The 26640-nt window shown below is 45.4% G+C and overlaps 1 protein-coding gene across 5 annotated transcripts in view; it reads right to left on the reverse strand.

Annotated features, from left to right (window-relative positions):
- Positions 1-26640, reverse strand: part of KCNH6 (potassium voltage-gated channel subfamily H member 6) — a 125915-nt gene that overhangs the window by 5357 nt on the left and 93918 nt on the right. For all 5 annotated transcript variants that reach the window (XM_081837623.1, XM_081837627.1, XM_081837625.1 and 2 more), the window contains 8 exons: positions 19006-19431; positions 15191-15590; positions 13904-14103; positions 6712-6964; positions 5664-5857; positions 4639-4738; positions 3178-3465; positions 194-374 (listed from right to left, as the gene is read on the reverse strand). In XM_081837623.1, the coding sequence (XP_081693749.1) occupies positions 194-374; positions 3178-3465; positions 4639-4738; positions 5664-5857; positions 6712-6964; positions 13904-14103; positions 15191-15590; positions 19006-19431 (2042 nt within the window). The remainder of the gene's footprint in view (positions 1-193; positions 375-3177; positions 3466-4638; positions 4739-5663; positions 5858-6711; positions 6965-13903; positions 14104-15190; positions 15591-19005; positions 19432-26640) is intronic.

A 26640-nucleotide genomic window follows, 5' to 3' on the forward strand; every position in this document is an offset into this window, starting at 1 on the left:
TTCTGGGGTTTGGCGTGTCCATAACCCGAAAACGCGCAACCTGAAGCGTCTGTAACCCGAGGTATGATTGTAATTGGCTTTAGACAGGAGGTTGGAACACACCATCTACCTTGCAGTTTTATTTAAGTTCCTGCAACTTGGGGTGCTCCATAGAATTCATGCCCTCTTGGAACCTCCAAGCAATGGCGTTTACCTGCCGAGCTGTGCCTGCAGGCACTCCAGCTTGGATTCAATCTGCCGCGGTCTGTCATCAGAGTTGGGAGGCATGTCCAAAGGGCTGTGAACCAATGACATGTGCTGGAGAGGCTCCGTAAGGGAATTAGGCCTCTTGTCTTCCCAGAACGTGAACAGGTTGGAAACATCCAATGGCGTTGCTGAAGGACAGAAAAGGAGATGGATGAAATAAGCGCCTGTCCTAGTCAGCTGGGGTTTTCAGCCAACTACCATTATAACACCTGATAATAATTATTATTACTGTTTATTAAATTTATTTGTTTTTAAAAAATTGTAAAGCAACTTGTAAGTTAAAATACAAAGATACCGTAAAACAGACAGAAGCAGTGCATTACACATTATAAAATGTTATTGTAAAATCAAGACAGTGTCCTATTGGTATGAATATGGCAAAGAGAATTTATATAGTGAGGGAAACAGCCGGGGTCAAAGTGGGAATGACTGCCCAGACAGCAGCTGTTGATGGAAACAGTGGTAAGCAGCATCTGAGGTGGCACAATCACACTAAACAAGTATTTTTACTTTAAAAATAGACCAATGGAACTTATTCCCAAGTTAGTGTGTTTGGCTTAAGAAGCAAATGCCATTTTATTCCTGCAGTCACGACGGTGCTATGATTGAAGCAAGTAAAATGCAGAATTGAACATATTTCTTAAAAAAATAAATCAGGTTTGAAGAAGCAATAGAAAGAGCAGTGAGTGAGGAAGAAGAGAAATGCGAATTGTGTGCTTTCCAGCTGAGGCAATATAAATGGCCATCTAAAAGGGGGTGATTCCCTGAGACCATGGGTAGGCAAACTAAGGCCTGGGGGCCGGATCCGGCCCAATCGCTTTCTAAAACAGGCCTGCGGATGGTCCGGGAATCAGCGTGTTTTTACATGAGTAGAATGTGTGCTTTTATTTAAAATCTCTGGGTTATTTGTGGGGCATAGGATTTTGTTCATTCCCCCCCCCCCTTAAAATATAGTCCGGCCCCCAACAAGGTTTGAGGGACAGTGGATCAGCCCCCTGCTGAAAAAGTTTGCTGACTCCTGCCTGAGACCATTAAGCCCAGTGTCTAAAATTACTTAGCTGCCGCACTGCCTCCAAAAGAGGAATTGTGTTATTGAATTAATTTCCTTTTCAGAGAGTAGTTTAAGACCTATGTGTATTTAGGTAAAGGTAAAGGTAAACGTACCCCTGACCGTTCGGTCCAGTCGTGGCCGACTCTGGGGTTGCGGCACTCTTCTCGCTTTATCGGCTGAGGGAACCGGCGTACAGCCAGCATGACTAAGCTGCTTCTGGTGAACCAAAGCAGCGCACGGAAACACCGTTTACCTTCCTGCTGGAGCGGTACCTATTTATCTACTTGCACTTTGACGTGCTTTCAAACTGCTAGGTGGGCAGGAGCAGGGACCGAACAACGGGAGTTCACCCCGTCACGGGGTCATAAATCCCATTAAACTCAGAGGGACTTAAATGAGAAGTCCACATGCATAGGCTCAGATTACATCAGCCACACAAGGCTGTCTCTCCCACTGTGCTCATCAAGAACTCAGCCTCCACATGCCCACACTTTCCATTGGTGGTTGAGCTCCAAAACTCTTCCTTTGCAGGTTGGAGGAATGTTGAAGCACAGGACTTTGTAAGGCAGCCTTTCTCAAACTTTCTTCTCTGGGCTACGCTTCCAGAATAAAAATTTGCTCACACCACACCACTTTTTTTTTAATTGATAAGAAACATCAGAAAACAAAAATGGAACACCTCTTAGCAGTGCTTGATTTAGAACACAGAACACAACTACTTTATAATATAACCACGAGACATCCAAAGGCAGCTACATAAGAACATGAATCATTCCCAAAATATAATGATAAATGAGCCTCTTACATACATACCTTAGGTACATATACAAACCCAAAGGGAGGTGTGAGTTTGCTTTTGCCTGGTAATCTCATTTATGTTAGGTCTAATTTGAAACAAACTCTCATCTCCTCATCAACTCAAAGAAGCCTTTCTCTTTTCTGATCTTTCATATTTGTCATGAGTTGAAAATCTCTGTTCACAACAATATGTCGTGGAGAACTGTAGCCAATGAAAAGAGCCATGGATACTGTTTATGGTTGTGTATCCTAACTGCACTAGGGAAGCGGGTGGCGCTGTGGTCTAAACCTCTGAGCCTCTTGGGCTTGCTGATCAGAAGGTCGTCAGTTCAAATCTGTGTGGCAGGGTGAGATCCTGTTGCACTGTCCTATCTCCTGCCAACCTAGCAGTTCAAAAGCATACCAGTGCAAGTAGATAATTAGGTACCACTGCAGTGGGAAGGTAAATGATATTTCTGTACGCTCTGGTTTCCGTCACAGTGTGCATTGCACCAGAAGCGGTTGAGTCACGCTGGCCACATGACCCGGAAAGCTGTCTGTGGACAAATGCCGGCTGAAGTGAGATGAGCACCGCACCCCATAGTTGCCGTTGACTGGACTTAACCGTCCAGGGATCCTTTACCTTTACTACACTGAAATGTTTAAATGTTTCTTTGATTGCCCTTGAATCTTCCTGCTGCATTAGCCGCCTTCTCCCTTTGAGAACCTCTGCTGTAGGGCAATGACCATCGAGCTGCATCGTCAGAGGGCACCTTAAATTACAATTTCCAGGATTTTGGGCCTATCAGTGAATCTGTAAGCTCCTTAACCGTTCTCTTAAGCTTAATGTTTTTGAACCTAAAATTATATTTCATCAGCCTCTCACAGATGGAAAGCAGCAGGAATGTCTAATTAACACTCAGCGGTACAACAGTAATCCTCTGTGGCATCGTGCCCTGCTGGCACGATCCCATATCCATTCCCGCAGCGGCCAAACAAACAGGGCAGGACTTTTGAGGCAGACTATCAGATAATCATGTAATTCAGGCCAAGCAGATTATCTTACTATAATTTACCCAACCGGAGCCCCCCGTTACCCGTACCTGCATAGGACAGGCTGTCATCAGTCACCAGTTTGTCCACGTCAATGGCATCAGGGACCAGGTTTACCACAGCTGGGGCGTATTTGGCCTTTTCACCGTTTGTGAAAGATTCGTTCTTCGTGGGGCTAGGCATCTTGGCCTCCTCTTCACTGGTCTGGGAGCAGGGTGTCGTAGTGCTACACATATCATCCCAATGGTCCTTGCTGTGCGGACGCTGCAACTGTGTGAGCTCCGAGTACGCGTGGTACTGCTCAGGATCCGAGATGCCTGCGTCCAAGTTATCGGAGTCTGCAGAAGCAGCAAAGAATGCAGATAAGCTTAATATGAGGAGCCAGTGGCTGTGACCTAGCTGCTTGCAGAATCTATACAGCAACAAAATGCTCACGTCAAGTCCACTTCCTCATTTCCCCTGTATTAAATACAGTTCTCCACATTTTACAGCAAAAAATAATAATGAAAAACACCCCATGAAGATCCATTAGCGCTTCAGTGCTAATTTCTCCTAATGGGACAGCTTTGACTAAAGTGCACATTTCTGTAAGCGATTTCCCCTAATATAATGCATATGTGTATGTTATTTTCGCCAATATCTTCATTTTCATGCACACTTCAACCTAATGTATGCAATTTTTTTTTTGATAAATACTGTTTGGTTGAACAACAGGGTCACAAAGGTAGATGTGAATTTTGAAAGGTAGCTGTGTTTCTCTTTGCACGTTGTTTCGGCAGGTGCAAATTTGATAGGTTTGGCTTTACCTGTGTGCTGAACTGAGTTATTATGATTATTTATTGAATTTATATACTGCCCCAAACCCAGAAGCTTCAGGGCGGTTCACAGAAAAGATCAACATAAAACCCATAATATATATAATCAAAATAAAAACAACAACCCAGTAACATCCCTCCAAGAAAGAGCCACATTCTAAAAGGGCATAGGATGTCAATCAGATCAACAAAAGGCCTGGTTAAAAAGGAACATTTTTTGCCTGGCCCCTAAAGGTGTATTTCTTCCCCCTCCCTGACTTTCTCCTTCTCTAACCATCACATTTCAAAAAAGACCAACCTCACAAGGCCTGTGGAGAGAATTGCTGTGATGGCCACAGATATAAGAAACCTTTAAAGCGAGTTAGATAAGCTCATATGGGTTTATCAGCAGCTAAGAAAGCTGCATGGCTCTCCATGTTAAGAGACACATACTTTTGATCTCTAGAGGAAGGAACAGCAAAGGTAGAACCCAACTCCATCTTGACCTGCACTGTTAACTTTCCCAGAGCAACTGTCCTGCCGCTATCAGAGGCGACGGCACTAGACGAACCTTTGAACTGGCTCAGGACAACATCCCTTAAGTTTTAGTAATGGGAACGGTCAAGAGGTGGCAGCAATGGGCCTTCTATCTTCCTCGCTCCCTTGCTCCTCTCTGAACGGAGCAATCCTGTAATGTTTCCTGAGAGATTGACTCACCAATTTTGTTCGCTTTGCAGAGGGAATGCTTACGGCGCCGGGCTCGACGATAGTTGCATGCATATTCCTCACTGAGGGGGGACCGAGGAACACTGTCTGCCTGAGAGAGAAAAGTAATAGTCAGAAACCCTCCAGCATTTCTCCGATGAAAATAGGGATGTCCTATTCCATCATTATCATCATCATAACCCGCCCATCTGACAGAGTTGCCCTAGCCGCTCTGGGTGGCGTCCAACATATATAAATCATGGTAAAACTATACAAGGCTGCCTCCCGGTGTCTTCTAAAAGGTAAAGGGACCCCTGACCATTAGGTCCAGTTGTGACCGACTCTGGGGTTGCGGTGCTCATCTCGCTTTACTGACTGAGGGAGCCGGCGTACAGCTTCTGGATCATGTGGCCAGCATGACTAAGCCGCTTCTGGCGAACCAGAGCAGCGCACGGATATGCTGTTTACCTTCCCGCCTGAGTGGTACCTATTTATCTACTTGCACTTTGATGTACTTTTGAACTGCTAGGTTGGCAGGAGCAGGGACCGAGCAACGGGAGCTCACCCCGTCGCAGGGATTCGAACCGCCGACCTTCTGATCAGCAAGTCCTAGGCTCTGTGGTTTAACCCACATCCCTTTCAGGTGTCTTCTAAAGGTTGCATAATTACTTATCTCATTGGGTCGCATAACTCCATACCCTCCAACATTTCTCAGATAAAAAATAGGGACAACCTAAGGAAAAGCGGGACATGCCGGGATCAGTCAGAAACTGGGATGGCTTCTGTAAATCCAGGACTGTCCCTGGAAACTAGGGACCCTTGGAGGATCATGGTTTCCCTACATCTTGCTTCATACCACTCACTTCATTCTTCCTGCCTAAATATTCTGCTTCTCCTAAGCAATTTGACGTGCAGAGACTTTTAGCTGTGTCCTAGCCTCAGTTAGCTTTCCTTTCCCTTCTGCCTTCCCCAGACCTCCCTCTCTCTCTTCCTCACCAACCTTCCATCTTCTACCACCACGCCCACCAGGTACTCACATCTCTCAGGTTGAAAGTTATCTCCAGATTGCTCCAGAAATTATCTGAGAAGGCTGGATACATATCCAAGACTTCCAGGAGGTCCTCGCGCTGGATTTTATGCAAGTCGCAGTAGGTGAGGGCTCGGACATCTGCATTGGATTTCCCAGGCCTGGCATAGAGGCTGATAGGTTCCCCAAATATGTCGTTCTTCCCTGCACAACGTAGGAAATCCTGTTAGAATACAACAACTTTCCTGCTATTCTGGGAGAGAGACCAACAGTCCACTCAACTTGCAAGTGTGTTAGCGATGATGGAAGTGTTACAAAAATGGGCTGTGGGGCCCATAGATTTTGGCTCTGACGTCCAGCCCTAGCTGGATTTTACATGGGGAGGAGAACCTCTACAGCAGAGCTATTTTTTCCTCTGCGTGGAAATGGGGAATATACCAGCTGCCTCTTCTGGTTTCAATGTCCAATATTAAGTCCCTGCTGGGAAACACTCAGAGATCCTGCACGGCAGGAGATTGGATTAGATCGTGGATTAGATCGCCCTCATGACCCCTTCCAATTCTACAGTTCTAAGTTTTTAAGTAATTTTTTCTTAAGAATATCTTAAAAATCACACGGAGAATGTAAATCTCCTGACAGATATAGAACCTTGAAAACAAAGAAAATGTATAGCAAATTTTGTCTGCATTAAAAAAAGGGGGGGGAGTAGAATAACAAAAATGAAATGTGTACAGATTAACAAACTGTAATACAGCACAATGGGGAAAAGTCTAATTTTTATGGTGTGTCTACGTTGGGTATGTATGTAGGTAGTGTATGTATTGTATGTATGGTATATTGAAGTGTATTGTTTAAGTTTTATGTAAATTGATGTATAATAAAGACTATTTACAAAACAGTTCTACAGTTCTATGATTCTATGCAATAAAGACTATTTACAAAACAATTCTACCGTTCTATGATTGTACACAATTTGCCACGGCTGCCCGAGGGCAACTGCTGCTTCCTACAAATGAACAGGCCTTCCAGCCCACCCTTCCCAGAGAGAATTCTTTTACCTAGGATGGCCACCACAATGTCCTCCTTGAGGATCTCGATGGAGCCTCGCGAGATGAAATAGAGAGTAGTGAGGACATCTCCGTAATGTACCAGTGTATCCCCAGGTGGTGCGTGGGTTGTCTTGAACTTCATGGCCAGGGCCCGCAGGCAGCCTTTGCTAGCTCCTCGGAAGGCCTTGCAGTTTTGGAGCAGGGTGCGGTTGAGGTGGAGGCAGATATCAGCTTGCAGGCAGTCGGGGAAGCCTTTCAGCACCTGAGTGGGAATGAAAGCAGGCCTATGTGAGTGGGTGGGATCTATGAAAGGGGATGCTGTCTCTCTCTTCTCACTGCTCCATCTTATCCCACAACCATGCCCTGTGCAGGAATTGATTCAACTTGCAGTATATAAATGGATAAAATTAAGGTGGAAGCCTGTTTTTGAAATGCTGATCTGTAATGAACTAAGGCAGAAGGTATGCGAGTGGCGCTGTGGGTTAAACCACAGAGCCTAGGACTTGCTGATCAGAAGGTCAGCGGTTCGAATCCCCACAACGTGGTGAGCTCCCGTTGCTCGGTCCCTGCTCCTGCCAACCTAGCTGTTCGAAAGCACGTCAAAGTGCAAGTAGATAAATATGGACCGCTCAGGCGGGAAGGTAAACGGCGTTTCTGTGTGCTGCTCTGGTTTGCCAGAAGCGGCTTAGTCATGCTGGCCACATGACCCGGAAGCTGTACGCCGGCTCCCTTGGCCTATAGAGCGAGATGAGCGCCACAACCCCAGAGTCGGCCATGACTGGACCTAATGGTCAGGGGTCCCTTTACCTTTAATGAACTAAGGCAAAGGCTTTTCATGAGCTCACAGAGACGTTCCCAAATTGTTCTGCTGAGGCACAGGCCAAATGTTGTTTGCTTGCCAATCATCTGTCTTTTTATATTCTCTTCCTACACCCCTAGATTTCCAGCTTTTGATCAAAATGTTTCTTCAGAGAAGAAATAAATGAAGCAAAGGTGGGTTACCTGATAGCCATTATGAAGGAATTTGATTTAGCTGCTGTTATAAGAAAAAACTGCTCCTTTTCCCTTATGGGGTAGTGAAGAGCCCATATAGAGTCCTTATGTAGATTATCGGTAGGAGAAAATAACAGAGGCCAACCAGAGAATATTGAGAAGCAAAACAGCTAGTAAGCATGGTCTTCATTAAACTGTTGCAACAGGGTGCTCATCCCCCCTTGCAAGAGAGAGGAGGAACCCAGAACAACAGTGCGCAAGCCCTTATATAGACTTGAAATTGCCACCCTGTAGCTCAAGACCACCCCCAATACATCATACATACATCATAGAAGGGGCAGTCTATAGCAGAATCCTGTCTGGCAGCAAACCTGTTAATGGGTTTACCTAGGCATCCTGGCCATTCTTGTGTGATGATAAATACTTAATTCCTGAGTCTAGGTCACAGGCTCACCCTATTCATACCCAAATGTGCACGATTTGTGAGCACAGAGACAATGGAGAGGCTTTTCCCATTTCCATCCAAACTGCAGAGGAATGTTAGAGGTCACCGAAAGAGTCAAAATGGCTTTAGGACTGTTCCTGTACTGTTTCAGACATGTGGTTTATATATTTATGTATGTGTTTGCCTGGTACATTTATTAACATTTATTTTATATCTTAGACCTTATAATTCTCATAACAGCTGCCCTGGAGTATTTGTACAGATCTTGCTTGAAAGGATAGGTACATATTATACGGGAACATCAATTTTTATGGGCTTTTAAAAGTGGGCTGTTTTTTATTGGTTGTTGTGTATTATATATGGGCATGCATATTTCCCCTGTCTGTTGCATATCTTTCTGTCCATTGGGGATTATAGGACTTGTTCAGCAGGTAGAGCATCAGACTCTTAATATCAGGGTTGTCGGTTTGAGCCCCACATCGGGCAAAGGATACCTGCATTGCATGGTCTTTTCCAACTCTACAGATATATGATTCTAACTAGCACTGACTGCCAAGGTTCAACTATCCATTGTGGATGTTAGAAATGGCACATGTCTTGCCTAAAGGCTGGAAAACTAAAAGTAGTAGTAGTAGTAGTAGTAATAATAATAATAATAATAATGTTATTATTTATACCCGCCCATCTGGCTGGGTTTCCTCAGATACTCTGGGCAGCTTCCATCAGAATATAAAAACATAATAAAACATCAGACATTAAAAACTTCCTGATACAGGGCTGCCTTCAAAACTTCCTTGAGCCCGGAACCCAAGGGCAGGAAAATGTAATTGAGGAATGGAGTCTATATCAATAGGTAGCCATTCCGGAGTGGTTTTTATTTTTTATTTTTTATTAAGGATCACAGAAACAAAGGGGAAAGGGCTGTCTGCCTTAGTTTTCTGCTAATAATTATTTTTGTCTTGTCCTCTTCTGTGCCAAGTTATATTTCTTGCTCATTGCTATGTCTTGTTGCAATGAGTTCCCTCAGACCAAGAATGCACTGCATGAAATTCTTTTTGTGGTTTCAGTTTTAATTGTCGCAAACAAATTCCACGCACCTTCCAAATCTGTGCTATCACTCGCTATTTCAGCAAACCAGTTTCTGCAGTATATGGAAAGGGCCCGGCAGCTACAGTTTTACAACTTATTTAATTCTGATAGAGATCTCTGAGCAATATTGACAAAGATGCATGCATATGGTTCATCTTGACAATCCGTGGATTGCAGGGGGAGGGGCATAATTGAGTAGCAAACTGGAATTAAGGTTTTTGGTTTAGTCAGTTTTCCAAGAGTTTGCTTTAAAGCAGTCCTTCCCAACCTGGTGCCTTCTAGGTGTGTACACACACACACACACACACCTGAAAACAACTGCAACAAACACACACAAAACAATCCAGATTAGTTCATTCAAAAAATGCTGCAAAATAAAGTGCAGAGTTATTCTGGCAAATTTAAACATCGCTGCTTTCCCCCACTTAAATCATACATTTGGAAGTCATAACTCAAGGTTTAGCCCACAGCTTTATGGGAATGTGGTGGGAATGTAGAGAAGTTAAAAAAAATGGGAAATCATATATAATGAATTAAAAAAAATGTTTAAAATGACATTTGTAAAAAACCCAGAAGCATTTTTGTTAGGGATTGTAGGACAAGACCTGCCAAGAAAAACAAAGAACTTATTTATGTATGCTACAACAGAGGCAAGAGTCTTGATAGCACAAGGATGGAAGAATGAGGAAATCCCAACGAAAGAACAGCAGCAAGAAAAATTGATGAGCTATGCAGAGTTGGCTAAATTGACATATAAATTGCAGAACAAGGACAACTGTGAATTTAAGGAAGAATGGGAGCTTTTTACAAATTACCTAAAAAGACAACAAAATGAACTGGATTCCTTGGCAGTTTTTGAATAAACACACACAAATTTATTATCTATGTTAGTTAGATAATGTAAGGATATGTACAATTTTATAACATGCAGAGAATAATATGTGCTGAGAAATCAAAGAGTAGCTGAGGGAAGTCTCTGGTGGGGGGAGGAGGGAGGGGGGGAAGGGGGGGAGATAATGTATGCGATTATATGGTTTGATAATTTGTTACGTTGAAATTGCTAATAAAAATATATTTTTTTAAAAAAAATGCAGTTGGCACTATTACAGGTGATCTCCTTTGCTCCATATTGGTGATGAATGCACTCCTTGTTCCCTCCAGATGTTCTGGACTACAGTTCTAGACAGCCACCCCAACTAGCCACATTGTGGTATCTGGAGCTGCTGGGATTTGTAGCCCTAAACATTTGAAGTGGGGGCACCAAGTTGGGGAAGGCTGCCTGAGGTTGTAATGTGGAAAGTCACCACCACCACCACCAAGTGAGAACTGCTCTGCCTTCCTTCAAGGGATGTATAGTGAGGGCTTCCTCTTCAAACGCTACTTTGCGCTTTGCTATTGATCCCCTTCACTCCCTTTCCCAACAGACTAATTAAAATGGATTGAAGTTTATTTAGGCACCATCCTATTCCGTTTTTGCTTAGCAACCAGCCATGTGGAGGAAAAGCTGGATCAATATGGCTTTGGAGCCTCTTCCTCACACCCAGGAAAAAGCAGACCCAGCTTAGAATTATAGCTTCTAGGTTTCCACCTCAATGTCATTCCTTGCGAAATGGCTCGACAAGGCATGTCTGCTTGACCGGGGGACTCTTAACATCACTTTAAGGTCCCCTCAAATTACGTTTCTCTGGCTAGGATTTGCAGCCACAATGGGAGAATGAAGATGCCGACTTAGTCCTTAGTTTGCTTCCAGCACTATTTATTTTGTTTGTTGCCAATATCCATCTTGTTACGTTTCAAGCCAATTCACACAATCAATGTGTACGTAGTTAGCATATAGACTGAATAGATCTGGGCCATAGCTGTCCACTTACAGATTTGAAAATAAGGGACCAGCAGCCTCGAAAATAAGGGATCAGCAGCCAAAATAAGGGATTTTGCTTAGCTTATACATCAGTCCACCACTGATGGAGCCATGCTGCTTTTGCTGTGACTGACTGCGTTTTGCAGGGGGTTGGGCTACATGATCCTAAGGGTCTACAACTCTGACCAAAGAAGAGTGGCAGACAAAACTGATGAACGACGTCCAGACGGCAAAACTTACAGGCAGAATTAGAAACCAGGAAAAGGACCCTTTTAATAAAGATTGGGGAAAGTTTATAATTTATTTGAAAAGCTATTGTCAAGAGTTACATACATTGGTAGGATTGACAGAAAACTTGTAGTAAAAATTTGAACTATGGATGGACAAATGATTTATAACAATAGAGTTATGAAAGGGATGCAGAGGGGGAAATCACAACATTAAGATGCTGCACTGGTTGGAGGGGATGCTAAGCAGCACGTCGGGGCTGCTGCCGTCCTGGCGCAAGGAGTTCCATCGGCCCTTCCCCACCTGAGAAAGAGGGAGGGAGGGAGAGAGACTCTTGCCCACGCCACACGCGAGCCTGGCATGAGGCGGTTGCAGCGCTGCCGCGGCCGCTGAAGCACCGCCCTTCTGCGTCCCTCCCTATCCCCTCCTCTTCCTCCTCCCTCATGCTGCCTCCTCAGCCGCAGCCGCCTCTGGCTTCCCCTGGCAGCATGGCGGAAGTCTCGCAAGAGAGGGGCTGCCTGCCCGCCTGCCACCACCCGTCTCCTCACGATGCACCCCTGAGGGGGGAAAAGGAGAGACGGAGACGCGGCAACTCGTAGGTGCGCTCTCTCTTGCAGCGGCGGACCCCGATCCGTTGCTTCCCTCCTGAGCCGGGTGAGCATGAAACCCGGGAATTTAAGGGACATCATCAATAAGGGACAGCAGCGGGACACAGCGCTGGGTAAGGGAGTTTCCCGCCAAATAAGGGACGGTTGACAGCTATGATCTGGGCTGAGTTCCACACATACTGAAACCATCTTGCATCTTACTTCACACACCATTTCAGACATTACTACGTGGCTGCCAAACACAATGCTTACACAATAAAGGCTGACCAGGTATCAAGGCAGTTTTGTAGGCAAACGGCCTCCGAATTCAGCCTCGATCCATACAAAACACATGTGAACTATATCATAGGCTTGTCCCTACAATGAGTACAAACGCAACCTTTTAAAGGTTTTAGGACATCTGCAGATTCCATTGTTTCCAAACTTCCAATTTACATCCGATAGAAAAACAGTTTAATAAGCCTTTCCTTTGTAACTTAATTTTTCTAAAAAATAAAAAATTGGGAGAGTTGCAGTTCGATGAAATGATTTTTAATGGATTGAGTAAGGATTGAGTTTTGGTTGATTAACTGATCTACCAATTTTGCATGCAAGATTTATGTTGTAAGATGCATACCTGTACAAGGGAAGGGCGAACGCTTTCTAAAGTGGTGCTTGCCGTATGCACTTTTTATAAACTTTTGTATTAAATAATGTATAATATATCATATACAGTATTTTAAATCTTCTGCCCAGTCCTACAAAAGCTGGAAAGAATTCTAACCGAGTAGGCCATTTGATCAGTTTTCATCCCAGCTGGCCATTGTAACAACTTTGGAGCTTTAAGAACTAGTGTTATGGAGTTTGCGTTTTTCCTCTCCTTTCCTCGTCTCTTTTTAAATTTTGCCCCATGCCTTTTTATTGTAGGCCTCAGGGTAGGGACTGTCTTTCTTTCATTTTCTTTCTTTTTTGTTCATTGGTCTGTAAGCTGCCCTGGGGGTCTTTTTTGATTGAAGAGAAGCATAAAAATGCTTAAAGCAAACACAGCGTGGCTTACTTTTTAGTAGACACATGTAGGATTGTACTTTAGATGCTGCTGCCAGACTTCTTCATCTTTTAAGGGTCAACAAACGTATCTGATTTGCATGCATAAATGTACAATTTACAACACAGACCTTCAAGTGGCAATCTCTGAGACCCAGCATTTGCCCCTTAGCTGCCTTGGGGTGCTTTCTCTGAAGTGAAAAAGCAGGGTGGAAATGTAAAGAATTCCTCTTCTCAGCACCAAACCACAGAGGACACCCCACCACACACAGTCTTCTGTTTTTGGCTGATAAATAAATATTGCTTTATTTTTTTGCTGTCAGACTTGTGAGGATTTTCTGCCCTGGCTGTCAAGTATTACACTTTATCAGAATATACCGTATTTTTCGCTCCATAAGACGCACCTGACCATAAGACGCAACTAGTTTTTAAAGGAGGAAAACAAGAAAAAAAATATTCGGAACGAAACAGTAGATGTATGATTTTTGTGGTTCATGCTGTGGCCACAGACATGTGATTTGACGGTGAGTTTGGGGTAGCCCAATGCAAAAATCCTGAGAATCCATGTGGACCCGTGCTTTGTAACCACGTTTTTGCACCATTGCATGATCTGCTTTTCGCCCCTGGGCAATTCGGCTCCAGGGACCATGCATTCGCTCCATAAGACGCACAGACATTTCCCCTTACTTTTTAGGAAGAAAAAAGTGTGTCTTATGAAACAAAAAATACGGTACTTTATGAGATCTTTGGGAGGCAGACTGGACAGCCAAGGAGTTCCGGCCAATCTTGTGAAGGGAGGAACCTGGGTAAAATCCAGGTGTATTCTGAAATTTGCAGAAACCTATCTACCTAGCTATCTTAGGCTGTCTATCGAGCTGTCCAGTTACATAGTTAACCATCTCTCATCTCCAAGGCCAGGTCTTTGCTACACAACCTACATCATCTCTGACTCACCGCATTCATGTCGATTCCATTGGTGTAGGACCAAGCATGCTGGAAATACTCCTCAAGCCGCTGGCGCAGCGGGTTCGGGATTTGGTGGAAGCGGATGAATTCCTTCACCCTCAGCATCTGGGTATGGTAGCGAGCCGTGCCTGAGTACAGGCGCTGTATGATGGCAGAGACATTGCCAAAAATGCTGGCGTACATGAGAGCTGAAACAAGAGGACATGGGTAAGCATTAAGGGGCGAAGGGACCATTGTCTGGGATGGCGGTACCCGAGTGTGAAGTGTTTGAGCCCCACCTCAGCATGCATTGTAGGCACAGATATGGCCTACAATATTTTACTGATGACACTGCCCTGAGCGCTCACAGATTCATCAGGAGATCACTTGTGAACACTAAGAGATGGTGGATCATTTTTTTAAAGATTGAAGTGCTCAGTGTTCATGTTTGTTTGGGAGCCATGTTGCCTGATCTGGAAGCCTAAACCAAGGGTAACCAACTTCCACCATCTCGATATGAACATGTCTACTATTAATGTAAGGCAGAGCTGGAAAACCTGTTCCCCTCCAGATGTTGTCAAAGCCACATCCAGCATAACCAATGGTCAGGGATGATGGACCCTGTAGTCCAATAACATCTGGAGAGTACAAGACTGGCTACTTCTGCACCAAAGCTTCATCACAGATGTTTGGAGAGAGTTCTTGGTCCCTTGTTCATCACCAAAATGGAACGGGGTAAAGGTAAAGGTAAAGGGACCCCTGACCATTAGGTCCAGTTGTGACCGACTCTGGGGTTTCGGCGCTCATCTCACTTTATTGGCCGAGGGAGCCGGCGTACAGCTTCCAGGTCATGTGGCCAGCATGACTAAGCCGCTTCTGGCGAACCAGAGCAGCGCATGGAAACGCCGTTTACCTTCCCGCCGGAGCGGTACCTATTTATCTACTTGCACTTTGACGTGCTTTCGAACTGCTAGGTTGGCAGGAGCAGTGACCGAGCAACAGGAGCTCACCCCGTCGCGGGGATTTGAACCGCCGACCTTCTGATCGGCAAGCCCTAGGCTCTGTGGTTTAACCCACAGTGCCACCCATGTCCCATGTGTAGATATATGCATATGCTAATTCAGAAATCTTTTTTGACCTGGCAGGGATAAGTCCTTAACTTCTTACAGGGACTCTTGATTCCCCAGATGGAAAGTCTACTGGGAGCAGGTAAATTTATATTCAGAAAGGAATGTGACACAGGCAGGAAAATCCTCCGTCACCCCTGGGTCAAGGTGAGCGCTCAGAAGAACTTACACCCAATCAGCATGACACAGATGGAGAAGATCTTCTCGGAGTTGGTGTTGGGGGAGACATTGCCAAAGCCCACGCTGGTGAGGCTACTGAAGGTGAAGTATAGGGCTGTCACATATTTGTCCTTGATGGAGGGGCCAGAAGAGAGGTCGCTGTCGTTGTAGCGCTTGCCGATCTGGTCGCCGAGGTTGTCCAGCCACCCAATCTTATGCTCCATGTAGGGCCGCTCCACGTTGCCAATGGCGTACCAGATGCAGGCCAGCCAGTGGGCGATGAGGGCAAAAGTGCACATGAGCAGGAAGAGCACAGCGGCCCCGTACTCGGAATAGCGGTCCAGCTTGCGGGCAACTCTCACCAGGCGCAAGAGCCGCGCTGTCTTCAGTAACCCTATCAAGGTGGTTGTCTGGAGAGGGGATGAAGAAAGAAAGAAAGAAAGAAAGAAAGAAAGAAAGAAAGAAAGAAAGAAAGAAGAGTAACAAGACATTTGAATACTATTTGCAATTTAAAAAAAAAAATGTGTAAGAGTGATAGGAAGGTGCTGAATCTGAAAACTGTAATGCAGTAAGCACCATGACTACACCAAAACAGAAACCATTACTCTACAGTCACCGTGGTGTTTTATTTCTCCTAAAGTGAAGTGTATTATAAGCCCCACTTCATTTATTTCCCCTCCATTTCTTAATGCACCCGTGTGCAGACTTTATTATGATACTCCTGCAACCACTTCTTGAGCCCCAAACCTACATTTTTGGGAGTTTTAGGGCTCTTTCCAACAGGGGAAAAACCACACACAACAACCATGGATAAACTTACATTTTTAAAAAACGGTGCCAGATTTTCACAGAATTCTGATCTTACTTGGCACATTCTGCCTGAAACCATTTACAGGTTCCAGAGGTCCCCAAAGGCTTTGCTAGTCCTATCCATAGACCATAGGACCACACTCCTGACCTCCTGCCGGACACACTGCCATGTTTAGCTGGAGGGAGTTGGGGAAGGGCAAAGCGGGGGGGGGGGGGAATCCAGTACTCCTGCTGCTGTGCCCACACCATGCTGACCTCCCTGCATTTTAGCCCCTTCCCCTCTTCCTCCAGGTAAGCACAGCAGTGTGGACGATTGGAAACCGCTTTGTTCTACTGATATAACTGGCATGTAACTTTGGGAACAGGATACCTGAAAATATGCATTCTCCTGCATATAGGGCTGCCCAAACCTTGCCCCCAAACTCTTTTCAGAGGGTCTGTGTCGGATCCCCCCACCTAAGTGGGGGGATAAGTGCCTTCTTTCTTAGTGGTGGGTCCCCCCCCCCCGCACACTTGTGGAATGCCTCTCTGGGCATTCTGGCACCAGGGGGAAACTTCTGTCATTCTCTCAGGGCCTTTAAAAACAGACATACAGTAGTACCTCGGGTTAAGTACTTAATTCATCCTTTCTTAACCTGAAACTGTTAACCTGAAGCACCACTTTAGCTAATGGGGCCTCCTGCTGCTGCCACGCCACCGGAGCACGATTTCTGTTCTCACCCTGAAGCAAAGTTCTTAACCCGAGGTACTATTTCTGGGTTAGCGGAGTCTGTAACCTGAACCGTATGTAACCTGAAGCATATGTAACCTGAGGTACCTCTGTATACTGGATGGGAAGTTTCTGGTTTTGTTAGTTTCAAGCCTAAGGGACCTTTAAAAAAGACAAGAAAAGATTCTTAAATATGCAATAAAAATAAATTTAAAACAGGTAGTTGGGGGAATTGACACCAGCCAATACGTTCCTGCGGCAGTCAGCTAACGTTCTAGGTTAGCGGAGTCTGTAACCTGAAGCGTATGTAACCTGAAGCAAATGTAACCCAAGGTACCACTGTACCTGTTTTTGCCATTTTGTAATTATTTTCTCATCTGGTTTTGCTCTCCTCTCTATTGCAAATATTTAGGCTGCAAGATGGTGTTGATATTCAGCTATTGGACCTGCGTTTTAATTTTATCATGTCATTTTATGTTTTTGAGCCCCTTAGAGGAAAAAATGTCATTGGATGGCCTTATATAAATATAGCTAGTTGGCAGCAGAGCATTCCTCAGCATGGTGGCAGCGGCAAGTGAACTTGTGCATTGCCCATCACTTGAAACCACTGGGGGATGACGGATTAACTCTACCATCTCCAAGTTGGAATTGCTGGTGATGAGACCAACCTGTGGCCTCTCAGATGAATGAAGGTAGTTTGGTCCTGTCTCTGCCCCATTCCCAGAGTGCCTTGTTCCAGCGATTAATGCCAGCTCTTGCTGATAAAGACATAATATGTGGAGGCTGCACAATGTTATTTGTATGAGGATATCAGGAACCTCCATGTGTCTCCTCACTTGTGAAGCTCTTCTCCATTGGAAGAGAGGCACTTCTGCCACATCCTATTCCCCTCCAGCCAATGGATCTGGGAATTTGGATTGCTGTACAGTATGTATTTAAGGACACGGGTGGCGCTGTGGTCTAAACCACAGAGCCTAGGCTTGCCGATCAGAAGGTCAGCGGTTCGAATCCCCGCGACGGGGTGAGTTCCCATTGCTCGGTCCCTGCTCCTGCCAACCTAGAAGTTTGAAAGCACATCAAAGTGCAAGTAGATAAATAGGTACCACTCCGGCAGGAAGGTAAATGGCTTCTCTGGTTCGCCAGAAGCGGCTTAGTCATGCTGGCCACATGACCCGGAAGCTGTAGGCCAGCTCCCTCGGCCAATAAAGCGAGATGAGCGCCGCAACCCCAGAGTTGGCCACGACTGGACCTAATGGTCAGTGGTCCCTTTACCTTTACCTTTACAATATGTGATTACGGTGGTGAGAGTTTTATATGCACAAAGATAGAAAGACTCATCGTTACCAACCATGGAGGAATAGTTACTGAAATTATTAGGCTTAGCTGAGATGGCAAGAATGGCATGTTTAATCAGAGAAAAGTCATTGTCAACATTTACTAAAGATTGGAAACCTCTCATAGACTTTGCGTGAAAAAGAAAAAGAAATAATGGCATTTGGGTTTGAAGGCTGAAGATAATGTTGGTTTATAGAAAGCAGTCTTGCTGGGTGTAATACTGGAGTGGATGCGTTAAATAATGTTTATATACAGCTGACAGAGAAAGAATCTATAGTTTCTTTCTTTCTTTCTCTCTTTAAATCCTTCTTCTATCTCTATCTCTTTCTCTCCCCCCCTTCTTTTTTCTTTCTTTTCCCCTGGATCTATGTTTTATCTACATTATTGTTTTAGTCTGGACAAAAAAGATATTTGATAATAATCTTTGTAAATACAGTAATTATAATTTTTACAAAATTTATTTTAAAAAGTAAAGTACAGTGGTACCTCAGGTTAAGTACTTAATTCGTTCCAGAGGTCCATTCTTAACCTGAAACTGTTCTTAACCTGAGGTACCACTTTAGCTAATGGGGCCTCCCGCTGCCACTGCACCGCCGGAACACGATTTCTGTTCTCATCCTGAAACAAAGTTCTTAACCTGAAGCACTATTTTTGGGTTAGCGGAGTCTGTAACCTGAAGCGTATGTAACCTGAGGTACCACTGTAAGTGTGTTAGGTGCCCTTCACCCTGAAGCCTAGAGAACTCTTGACAAACAAGAGCTCCTTTCCTCACGAGATTTCTGTGATTCCCATAAAGATCTGTGGGGGACATGTGTATGCCCAGCTCTGTCCCACCCCTGTCCCCACCCCGTAAGTATAGGGACATCTCTCTCAGAACAACACTCCTTCACAGTTCCAGTGTGTGCACCCAACTTTTCTCCAAAATGTGAAGGCGAAATAGTGCGGACGAATAAAACCGCTGTCCGCCTTACCTCATCTGATCCAGAGCGGAAGATGAGCAAGTCAAAGGGGATGGCAGCCACCATGTCAATGAGAAACCATCCCTTGAAGTAGTGGATGGCGATCTTTGCTGGGTGGCTTACTACCTCATCGTTGATATTGACATAAGTGGTGCGGAAGTTGATGATGATGTCAACGATAAACATGATGTCTACAATGAGGTCAATGATGTAGAGCGGGTCGCATGAGTAGCCGCAGTCCGAGCGACTCTCCTCCTGCTCTTCGTTCAGCAGGAAGGCGGCAGAGTAGGGTGTGAAAACGGCCGTGTAGATGACCAGCAGGAGGATCAGCCAGTCCCACACGGCCTTGAAGGGGCTGTAGTGCAGGATGGTCCATCGGTGGATTCGGGGTGCCTGCAGCTTGTACTCAGGGAGGACATCGGCTCCCAGGGACAGGACCTGCCAGGAAAAAAAGACATCACAGAATTGTAGGATTGGGAGGGACCCCGAGGGTCATTGATTCCAAACTCCTGCAATGCAGAAATCTCAGCTATGGCATCCATGACAGGTGATCATTCAACTTCTGCTTAAAAACCTCCAAGGAAGGAGAGCCCACAACCTCCTGAGGGAGACTGTTCCACTGTTGAATGCTCATCAGTGAGTGATGTGAACTATAGATGGCAGCTGTGAGGATACATATAAAACAGGCACATTTGCACCGTAGTACAGTTTGTGTGTCCTGCACTGGGTGTGTGAGTGTGTTCCAGTCTTTGGAATCTGACATACACTTGTAGATCAAGAGTAAACACTGGAAAACAGCAGCAAAATATGTGTCTGTGTGTAGAAAAGGGCCATAAGAATGTCTGTGAGGGCCATAAGAATGGAATGCTTCTTCACCATTTTCTTAAAAATAAAAATCTTATTTTCCATGCTAAACATTTAGACCACACACACACACACACACACACACGCACACAACCTAGTCTCACCCTAGAAAGCATGAGGTAAAAAATAATATAAAGAAAAGAAGTCTCCATTCCCACCCCTCTGGAAGTCCTACCAAATAGCCTCTCCAGCTTCTAAAACTTGCCTACCAAATACTGACTCCTTTATTTCAATGTATATTGAAAGAACTCAAGGGGAGCGGGTGGCGCTTGGGTCTAAACCACTGAGGCTCTTGGGCTTGCTGTTTGGAAGGTTGGCAGTTCGAATCCCCGCAACGGGGTGAGCTCCCGTTACTCTGTCCCAGCTCCTGCCAACCTAGCAGTTCAAAAAAGCATGCCAGTGAGAGTAGATAAATAGGTACCGCTGCAGCTGGAATGCACTCTGGTTTCTGTCACGGTGTCCCGTTGCACCAGAAGCGGTTTAGTCATGCTGGCCACATGACCTGGAAAGCTTTCTGTGGACAGACGCTGGCTCCCTTGGCCTGAAAGCGAGATGAGCGCCGCAACCCCATTGTCGCCTTTGACGGGACTTAACCGTCCAGGGGTCCTTTACCTTTTTCTCTATTAGAAGAACAGCCACCCAGAAATGTATTTTTGCCCCCCTTGGCCTGCGCCTTTGGTGGGGGTCAACCTAGCCAACCCTGGGTATGTTCCATCCACCCCAAGCCAGATTAGTAGATCCATCTTTTGGTCCCAGTACTACAGCTGCTTCTACAACCACATGGCGGTTGTGATCTGACCTACTTTCTTCCAGTAGCAAACTCAAAGGCACAAAGACGTCATTAGTCACAAAAACTAACACAGCGACATCAACAGTCACCCCTGCAGCTTCCCCAGCAACTTTCTGCCATATACCAGTCCTCACGACTTTTGCCGGCTATGACCCCAAATATCACTGCTCAGGAAATTCACCTGAATGGAACTATGGAAGCCAGTCCGCACCCTCTGCTAGGGATGGATGGCTCTGTTAGTTTCTCTTTTTTCCAATCTCTGGTTCAGTTTGCTACATTTCTACATCAGTTTGCAATTAAAAACAACAAGAACTGCTCATGAAAGTCCGCCAGCATGTGAGTTTCCCCTAATATACACAGTTTTGTACACAAATTTGCCACGTATGCACATGTCTGCAAACCATTTCCCCTAACAACACGCACTTTTGTATGTTCATATTTTATGAACAAAATATGCACGTTTTTTGTATGTGGTTGGAGAACTGGGTACTGAAATTTGGAAAAGGGTTAAATATTGAAAGACAGATGCATTTTGGTTCCATCTTGTTTCAGGAAGTGGGATTTAGTTAGCCTCTTCCTTTTTCTCACCCCCTGCACAAGTACACACACAAGTATCTGTGTGAAGGGACTAAACCATTTGCAAGGAAAAGAGATGGGAGTCCTGGTGAACAAAGCGGGAAAGGATAGTCATGGGTAGGTAAACTAAGGCCCGGGGGTCGGATCCAGCCCAATCGCCTTCTAAATCCAGCCCACAGACAGTCCAGAAATCAGCGTTTTTTTACATGAGTAGAATGTGCCCTTTTATTTAAAATGCATCTCTGGGTTATTTGTGGAGCATAGGAATTCGATCATTCCCCCCCCCCCAAAAAAATATAGTCCGGCCCCCCAAAAGGTCTGAGGGACAATGGACTGGCCCCCTGCTGGAAAAGTTTGCTGAATAAAACTTGAATAAAACATTGGTGGGGCCCAGGTAAACCCTGCCCCACATAATCAATCACAAGATGAGGCACACACACAACATTTGAATGGCAATTCCCATCAACTTTTGGTGGTGGCCCCCTCAAATATTTTATGGTGCCGAAGGGACCTTGGCCCCTAGGAGTTGGCTCCAGTGATCACATTGGTAGCTCACTAGGGAAGACCAACCCAATCTGGTTTAAAATCTGACTCCTGGAAGATGGGAATTTTCTCTCTGGATGTAACTGACAAATTGACATGCTTTTGTTTTATTTGTTTTGATTTGTTTGTGTTTACTGTTTTACTGTGGGAAAACCAATAAAATACTTTTTTTTTTAAAGTCCTCTCTGGAAAGCAAAACCTCCCCTAGATGGAAAAAGAGAATGATAATCAGAAATTGAACCCAGATCTCTCTCCCGTGACAAGCACCCTGACCATATACAGCCTCAAGAGCCTACAGTTAAGATAGCAGGCAGAAGAAAAACACACCATGGGTTATTTGTGTCCTAGCCACCAATATGAACTCTTCTGTACCATCTAACCACATGCACAGAACCAAAGCTTAGCAATGCGGAACAACAAAGACGCAGCATGAGACAAAGTTGAGGGAAAACATGAAAACATGCCTGAGAATTTGTAGGTCTGTAGCCTGGACCAACAGCCAGGTGATGGACTCAGGCATGCCTCAAAATGGCTTCCATTTTACCACATCTCCCTGACAGGCATTTGTTTGATTGATTGCAAGTCCATTTGCCCCTCCTTAGGTAGGTGGCTTTGCAGGTGGGCCCGGGGCCTTCACTGTGAACTGGTCTATTGCAGGCCAGATCATCCTCCTGCCGCCAAATCAGTCAATGGCGGCATGAATTTTGGGGTGCTGGCCTGGGCACAGGAACAACTGACCAATAATGGGATAAATCCCTGGCCTGTGGGGCCTTTCACCTTCTCTCTTGCTGTGCCAGTTCTTCCACCCACCTTCCTGCAGATTAGGCGGGGGGGGGGGGTTGCGGATGGTACGACCTTGCTAGGGACAAAGTCAGTCACCTGTTTTAGGGGCCGAGAAAAAAGCACACCAAGAAAAAAGCACACCAAGAACTCAAGTTTCAATAGTGGGAGTGGTCCATACTCGCAAATCAATAGTCAATAGTAACAAAAACTAATCCATTCAAAAGTATGTAGCCTGACAAGGATTACAAACTCAAATAGAGATTACAAACTCTAACAGAGATTACAAACTCATAAAGATATGTATAACACAAGAATTCATTACAGAATTAGAGATACGAGTTTATGAGTAGAGATAAGTTCATGTTAGTCCATAGTCAGATTCGACGTGGAGGTCTTAGTTTCAATCATTGAGCAGAAGTCAGAAATCAATTATGGATTAGAAACCAGGACAGGGCCCTGTTTCCATGTATTCGATGGTGTGCTTTTTTCTTGGTATATTTAATAACAAGAACTCCAACTTATTTAACGTTTGTTTTAGGGGCTGGGCAGGAATTTCCCCCATCTGGAAAACTGGCACCGCCATTTGGGTTTTCACCTACCTCAAAGCAATCGTCACAACTTTGTAAGGCGGATAGGTACTGGGTAAGCCTAGTCTTGGTTGGAGGGGAGGTTGCAGCCTCTGCCTGCCCCTCCATGGTTAAGGGTATCCTGTTGAAAGGATCCAGGATTAGTGCATCCTGACCGATGCCCAAATGGGGGCTAGGGGAGGCAATGGGTTTTCCCCCAAGTGCCAATGGAAAGTTGCTTTCCAGGACTAATAAGTCACTGGGGTGGGGTGGGATAGATTTTCATGGGGACCACGACAGGAAGAAAAAGTATTCAATCCTCTCACCATGAACTGTGGTCCTGATCCTGATCATCTTCTCTTGCACTGCAAAAATCTAGACTTCTCAAATACAATCATGCATTTAACTTCATGTCTACTAGTTTCACACTCACTGTCTTTATACTAGCAAGGGCATTTTCTGTCAAACAAACACGTTCAAAAGTTGCAGAACTTCTCCAGGTATTTGGTGCAATCTGGGGGTTTGCCAAGCCTCGGAATAAAGAGGGCACGAACTTTGTTTGCCAACTCTTGAAGGCGTATTTATTCACCTAGGCCACTGAGAGTTATTGATACCTGGGCCTTGAGAACTGTTCTGCTTACTGACTTCATGGCTGCATTTTAATCTGCCCTTCTTGTAATTTGTTTTTATTGGTTTTGCGTTGTGTTTATTGATGGTCTTTTAAGGCGGCAAGCTGCCTTGGAATCGGTACAGAAGGCAGTTTATAAATGTTGAAAAATCAATAACGTAACTGAAAGGATAATGCCCTTTTTGCAGCGCAGCCATTGGCTCTCCCTTTCTCCTCACTTGCCCATATTTCTCCTGCATCCCTTTCAAGTGAAATAAACTGATGAATGCTTGAAGACACACAAGAGTGAGGTCAAGGAGCAAACTAACTTTGTGAAAACTTTCCATTTTCTTATCCAGGAAGTTCAGAGTGCTTGCTTGTGTGGAGGATGACTCCCACACAGCTGGCTCTTGTCACATCTGCTGCTGTGTCAATCATTCTGGGGGGGGGGCATTGAGGGCACTCATAGGCAGGTGCCACATGGTGGGAGCCAGTGAACTCATGATGGGGACACACAGCCCCAGCACACTCAACCTGCATCACTGAGCAGTCCAAAGTCAGGCCAGGCACAGACAGAGCTAATACGCAGCCATCACTTCCGCAACTTGTCCAGCCCTGGAGTTTCTGAACTGGAGCTGCTGCAGCCACATCCCCATCTTCAGCTGACTACTATCAGCTCCCTTCCTTCCAAATGTCTCCTTGAGAGAAGGGCCTTACTGTTAGTTTCTGTTCTTATCACTGAGCAGCTGTGTGGAGTCACAGGACTCTGTTTACATTCCAGAGACCTTCCTGTCTTATGAGAAAAGGAGACGGGATGTGACGTTAGTGGTTTCCTGGTTTCCTTTGTTTCGGTTGCTCTCCACTTTCATAGAGAGAGGGTGTCTTTTCTGTTCTGCGTAGTTTAGAAATAAAACACTTTACAATGTAGCCAAACCTCTCGCCTCTTCCCTGTGCTGGGAACTCTGCTGGATAGAATGAGCTTGAGGCCTTATCAAAGGCTCAGGTCATTAAACACGTTGGAGGCATTTTCAAAGGCTTGGCTCGGAGGAAGACGAGGCCTTATTGGCTTGGCCGAGCGGAGTTCCGACACTTACTCCCGAGGAAACCATTAATCTGGATGGGTCCTTGCCTGTAATTGGGTACATCTCCAGATGAGCCTGGTTTCCATCATGACCTGTCCCTCGGGCTGGGCACCCATTCAGCCTCAAAGTCAGAGGCAGAATTCACCTTGGGTGTGAACAGCCCCTCCTTGTTGCAGGACCCTTGTCCCAATGTGTAGCCTGACCCAGGCTTGATGTAAGACATGCTCCTCCTGGCCCTCTTCTGGTGAGGAATCCCTTGGCTGAGGTAGGCAGAGGACTTTGTACACACATCCACACAGTGACATAGCATGGATTGCCAGTGCCCGGGGCTGTGTGAAGTGGGGTGGGTGGGAGGGAGGGAGGAAAACAGTTGGAGTATGCCTAACGGCGTCTGCGTCACCCAGGAGATCAACAGCCACAGAGATGAAAATAAGAGTTGTTCCATTGTTTGGATAGGTTACTTTCTGGTTCACATGGAGGAGCTGTATTAAGGCAGCACTGGGTGTTGAAATTCTGCACCTCTAACAATTTTGCATCCAGGGCAACCACCCTTTTGCCCCTCTCCAAGCTACGCCACTGCCTCCACATCCTGTACAGATGCTACTACCTATCGGGTACCTTGCCTTGCAAGTCCATCTCTGCTCTGACAAGTGGGGGTGTCAAGACAGAACACTCCAATCAAGAAAAAAGGGTCTGACTCATTTTAATAACTTAAATGTGCTTTTATGGCGTATGTACCCATGTAAGTAATTATGCAGGTTCTTACTTTACCGTAGGCCTATAATGCCTGCATCAACACCCTATATAGTGTTATAACTTTGTAGGTGCCAAACCCCTCAGATCCCTGGATCTAGTAAGTGTTTGAAGCTAACCAAGCCAGGCTAGCTTCCTGAACCCCTGGATCCAGCAAGTGTTAATATATAAGCCAGGCTAGCTTCCTGTTGAGGCAATTGCCTGGGTGATGGGCCATTCAGAGAACAAAAGGAGAGAGGGCTCAGTGCTCAGTTAGTGGGCAGGGCAAAAGCTGGGGTTTAGAGCAGAGTTTGCAGTTATGAGAGCTAGAAACTGGGGGGGGGGGAGCAGGAAGCTGGAAAGGCAGAGAGCAAGCCATGGCTGACCTCTGCTTGAATCCAAGGCTGTGGCTATGGGAGAAACAAGACCATTTTGAGGGGTTGATGCTGCAAACCCCTCCATCATAGGCTCAGGTTGCGTGTGTGTAAAGGTAAAGGTAAAGGGACCCCTGACCATTAGGTCCAGTTGTGGCCGACTCTGGGGTTGTGGCGCTCATCTCGCTTTACTGGCCAAGGGAGCCGGAGTGTGTAAATAAACCATATATCATAAAGACACCACAGTCTCTGCTGTGCCTCATTTCCAAAAGGAAACATGGACCCTGGGTAAGTGCCTGGAACCCGGGACTCTCGCACCATTTGAAGACTGAGGCAGCATGCAACAATATTTTATAAGCCGCTGTTAGATTTCTACTGAACTGTCCTCAAATAATGTGCTATGTGTAATATGAATCAATGGCAAATGGCATGAGCGGGGAGTTAATGCGCAGCTCAGAACAGAACATGCTGCTAGGAAGCAACAGGCAATGTTAGCTTAATCCCAAAGTGCGGTATTCCAACCTTTCAAAATGAAGTTGGCCAAGGATGTCGAGCCTGGTTCCTGCAAAGTGTGATCTCAGTCTGGAAGATCATGGGTTTTACAGGACACTCTGCTGACAGCCTATGGTCATGATAACAAAGTGTGTGAAATAAGGAGGTTTCAGCAGCAGACCTCCTGATAGCTGAATAATAGAATTGTAGAGTTGGAAGGGACCATGAGGGTCATCTA

Source organism: Podarcis erhardii, assembly GCF_964252035.2.
Source record: "Podarcis erhardii genome assembly, chromosome: 13".
NCBI lineage: Eukaryota > Metazoa > Chordata > Lepidosauria > Squamata > Lacertidae > Podarcis > Podarcis erhardii.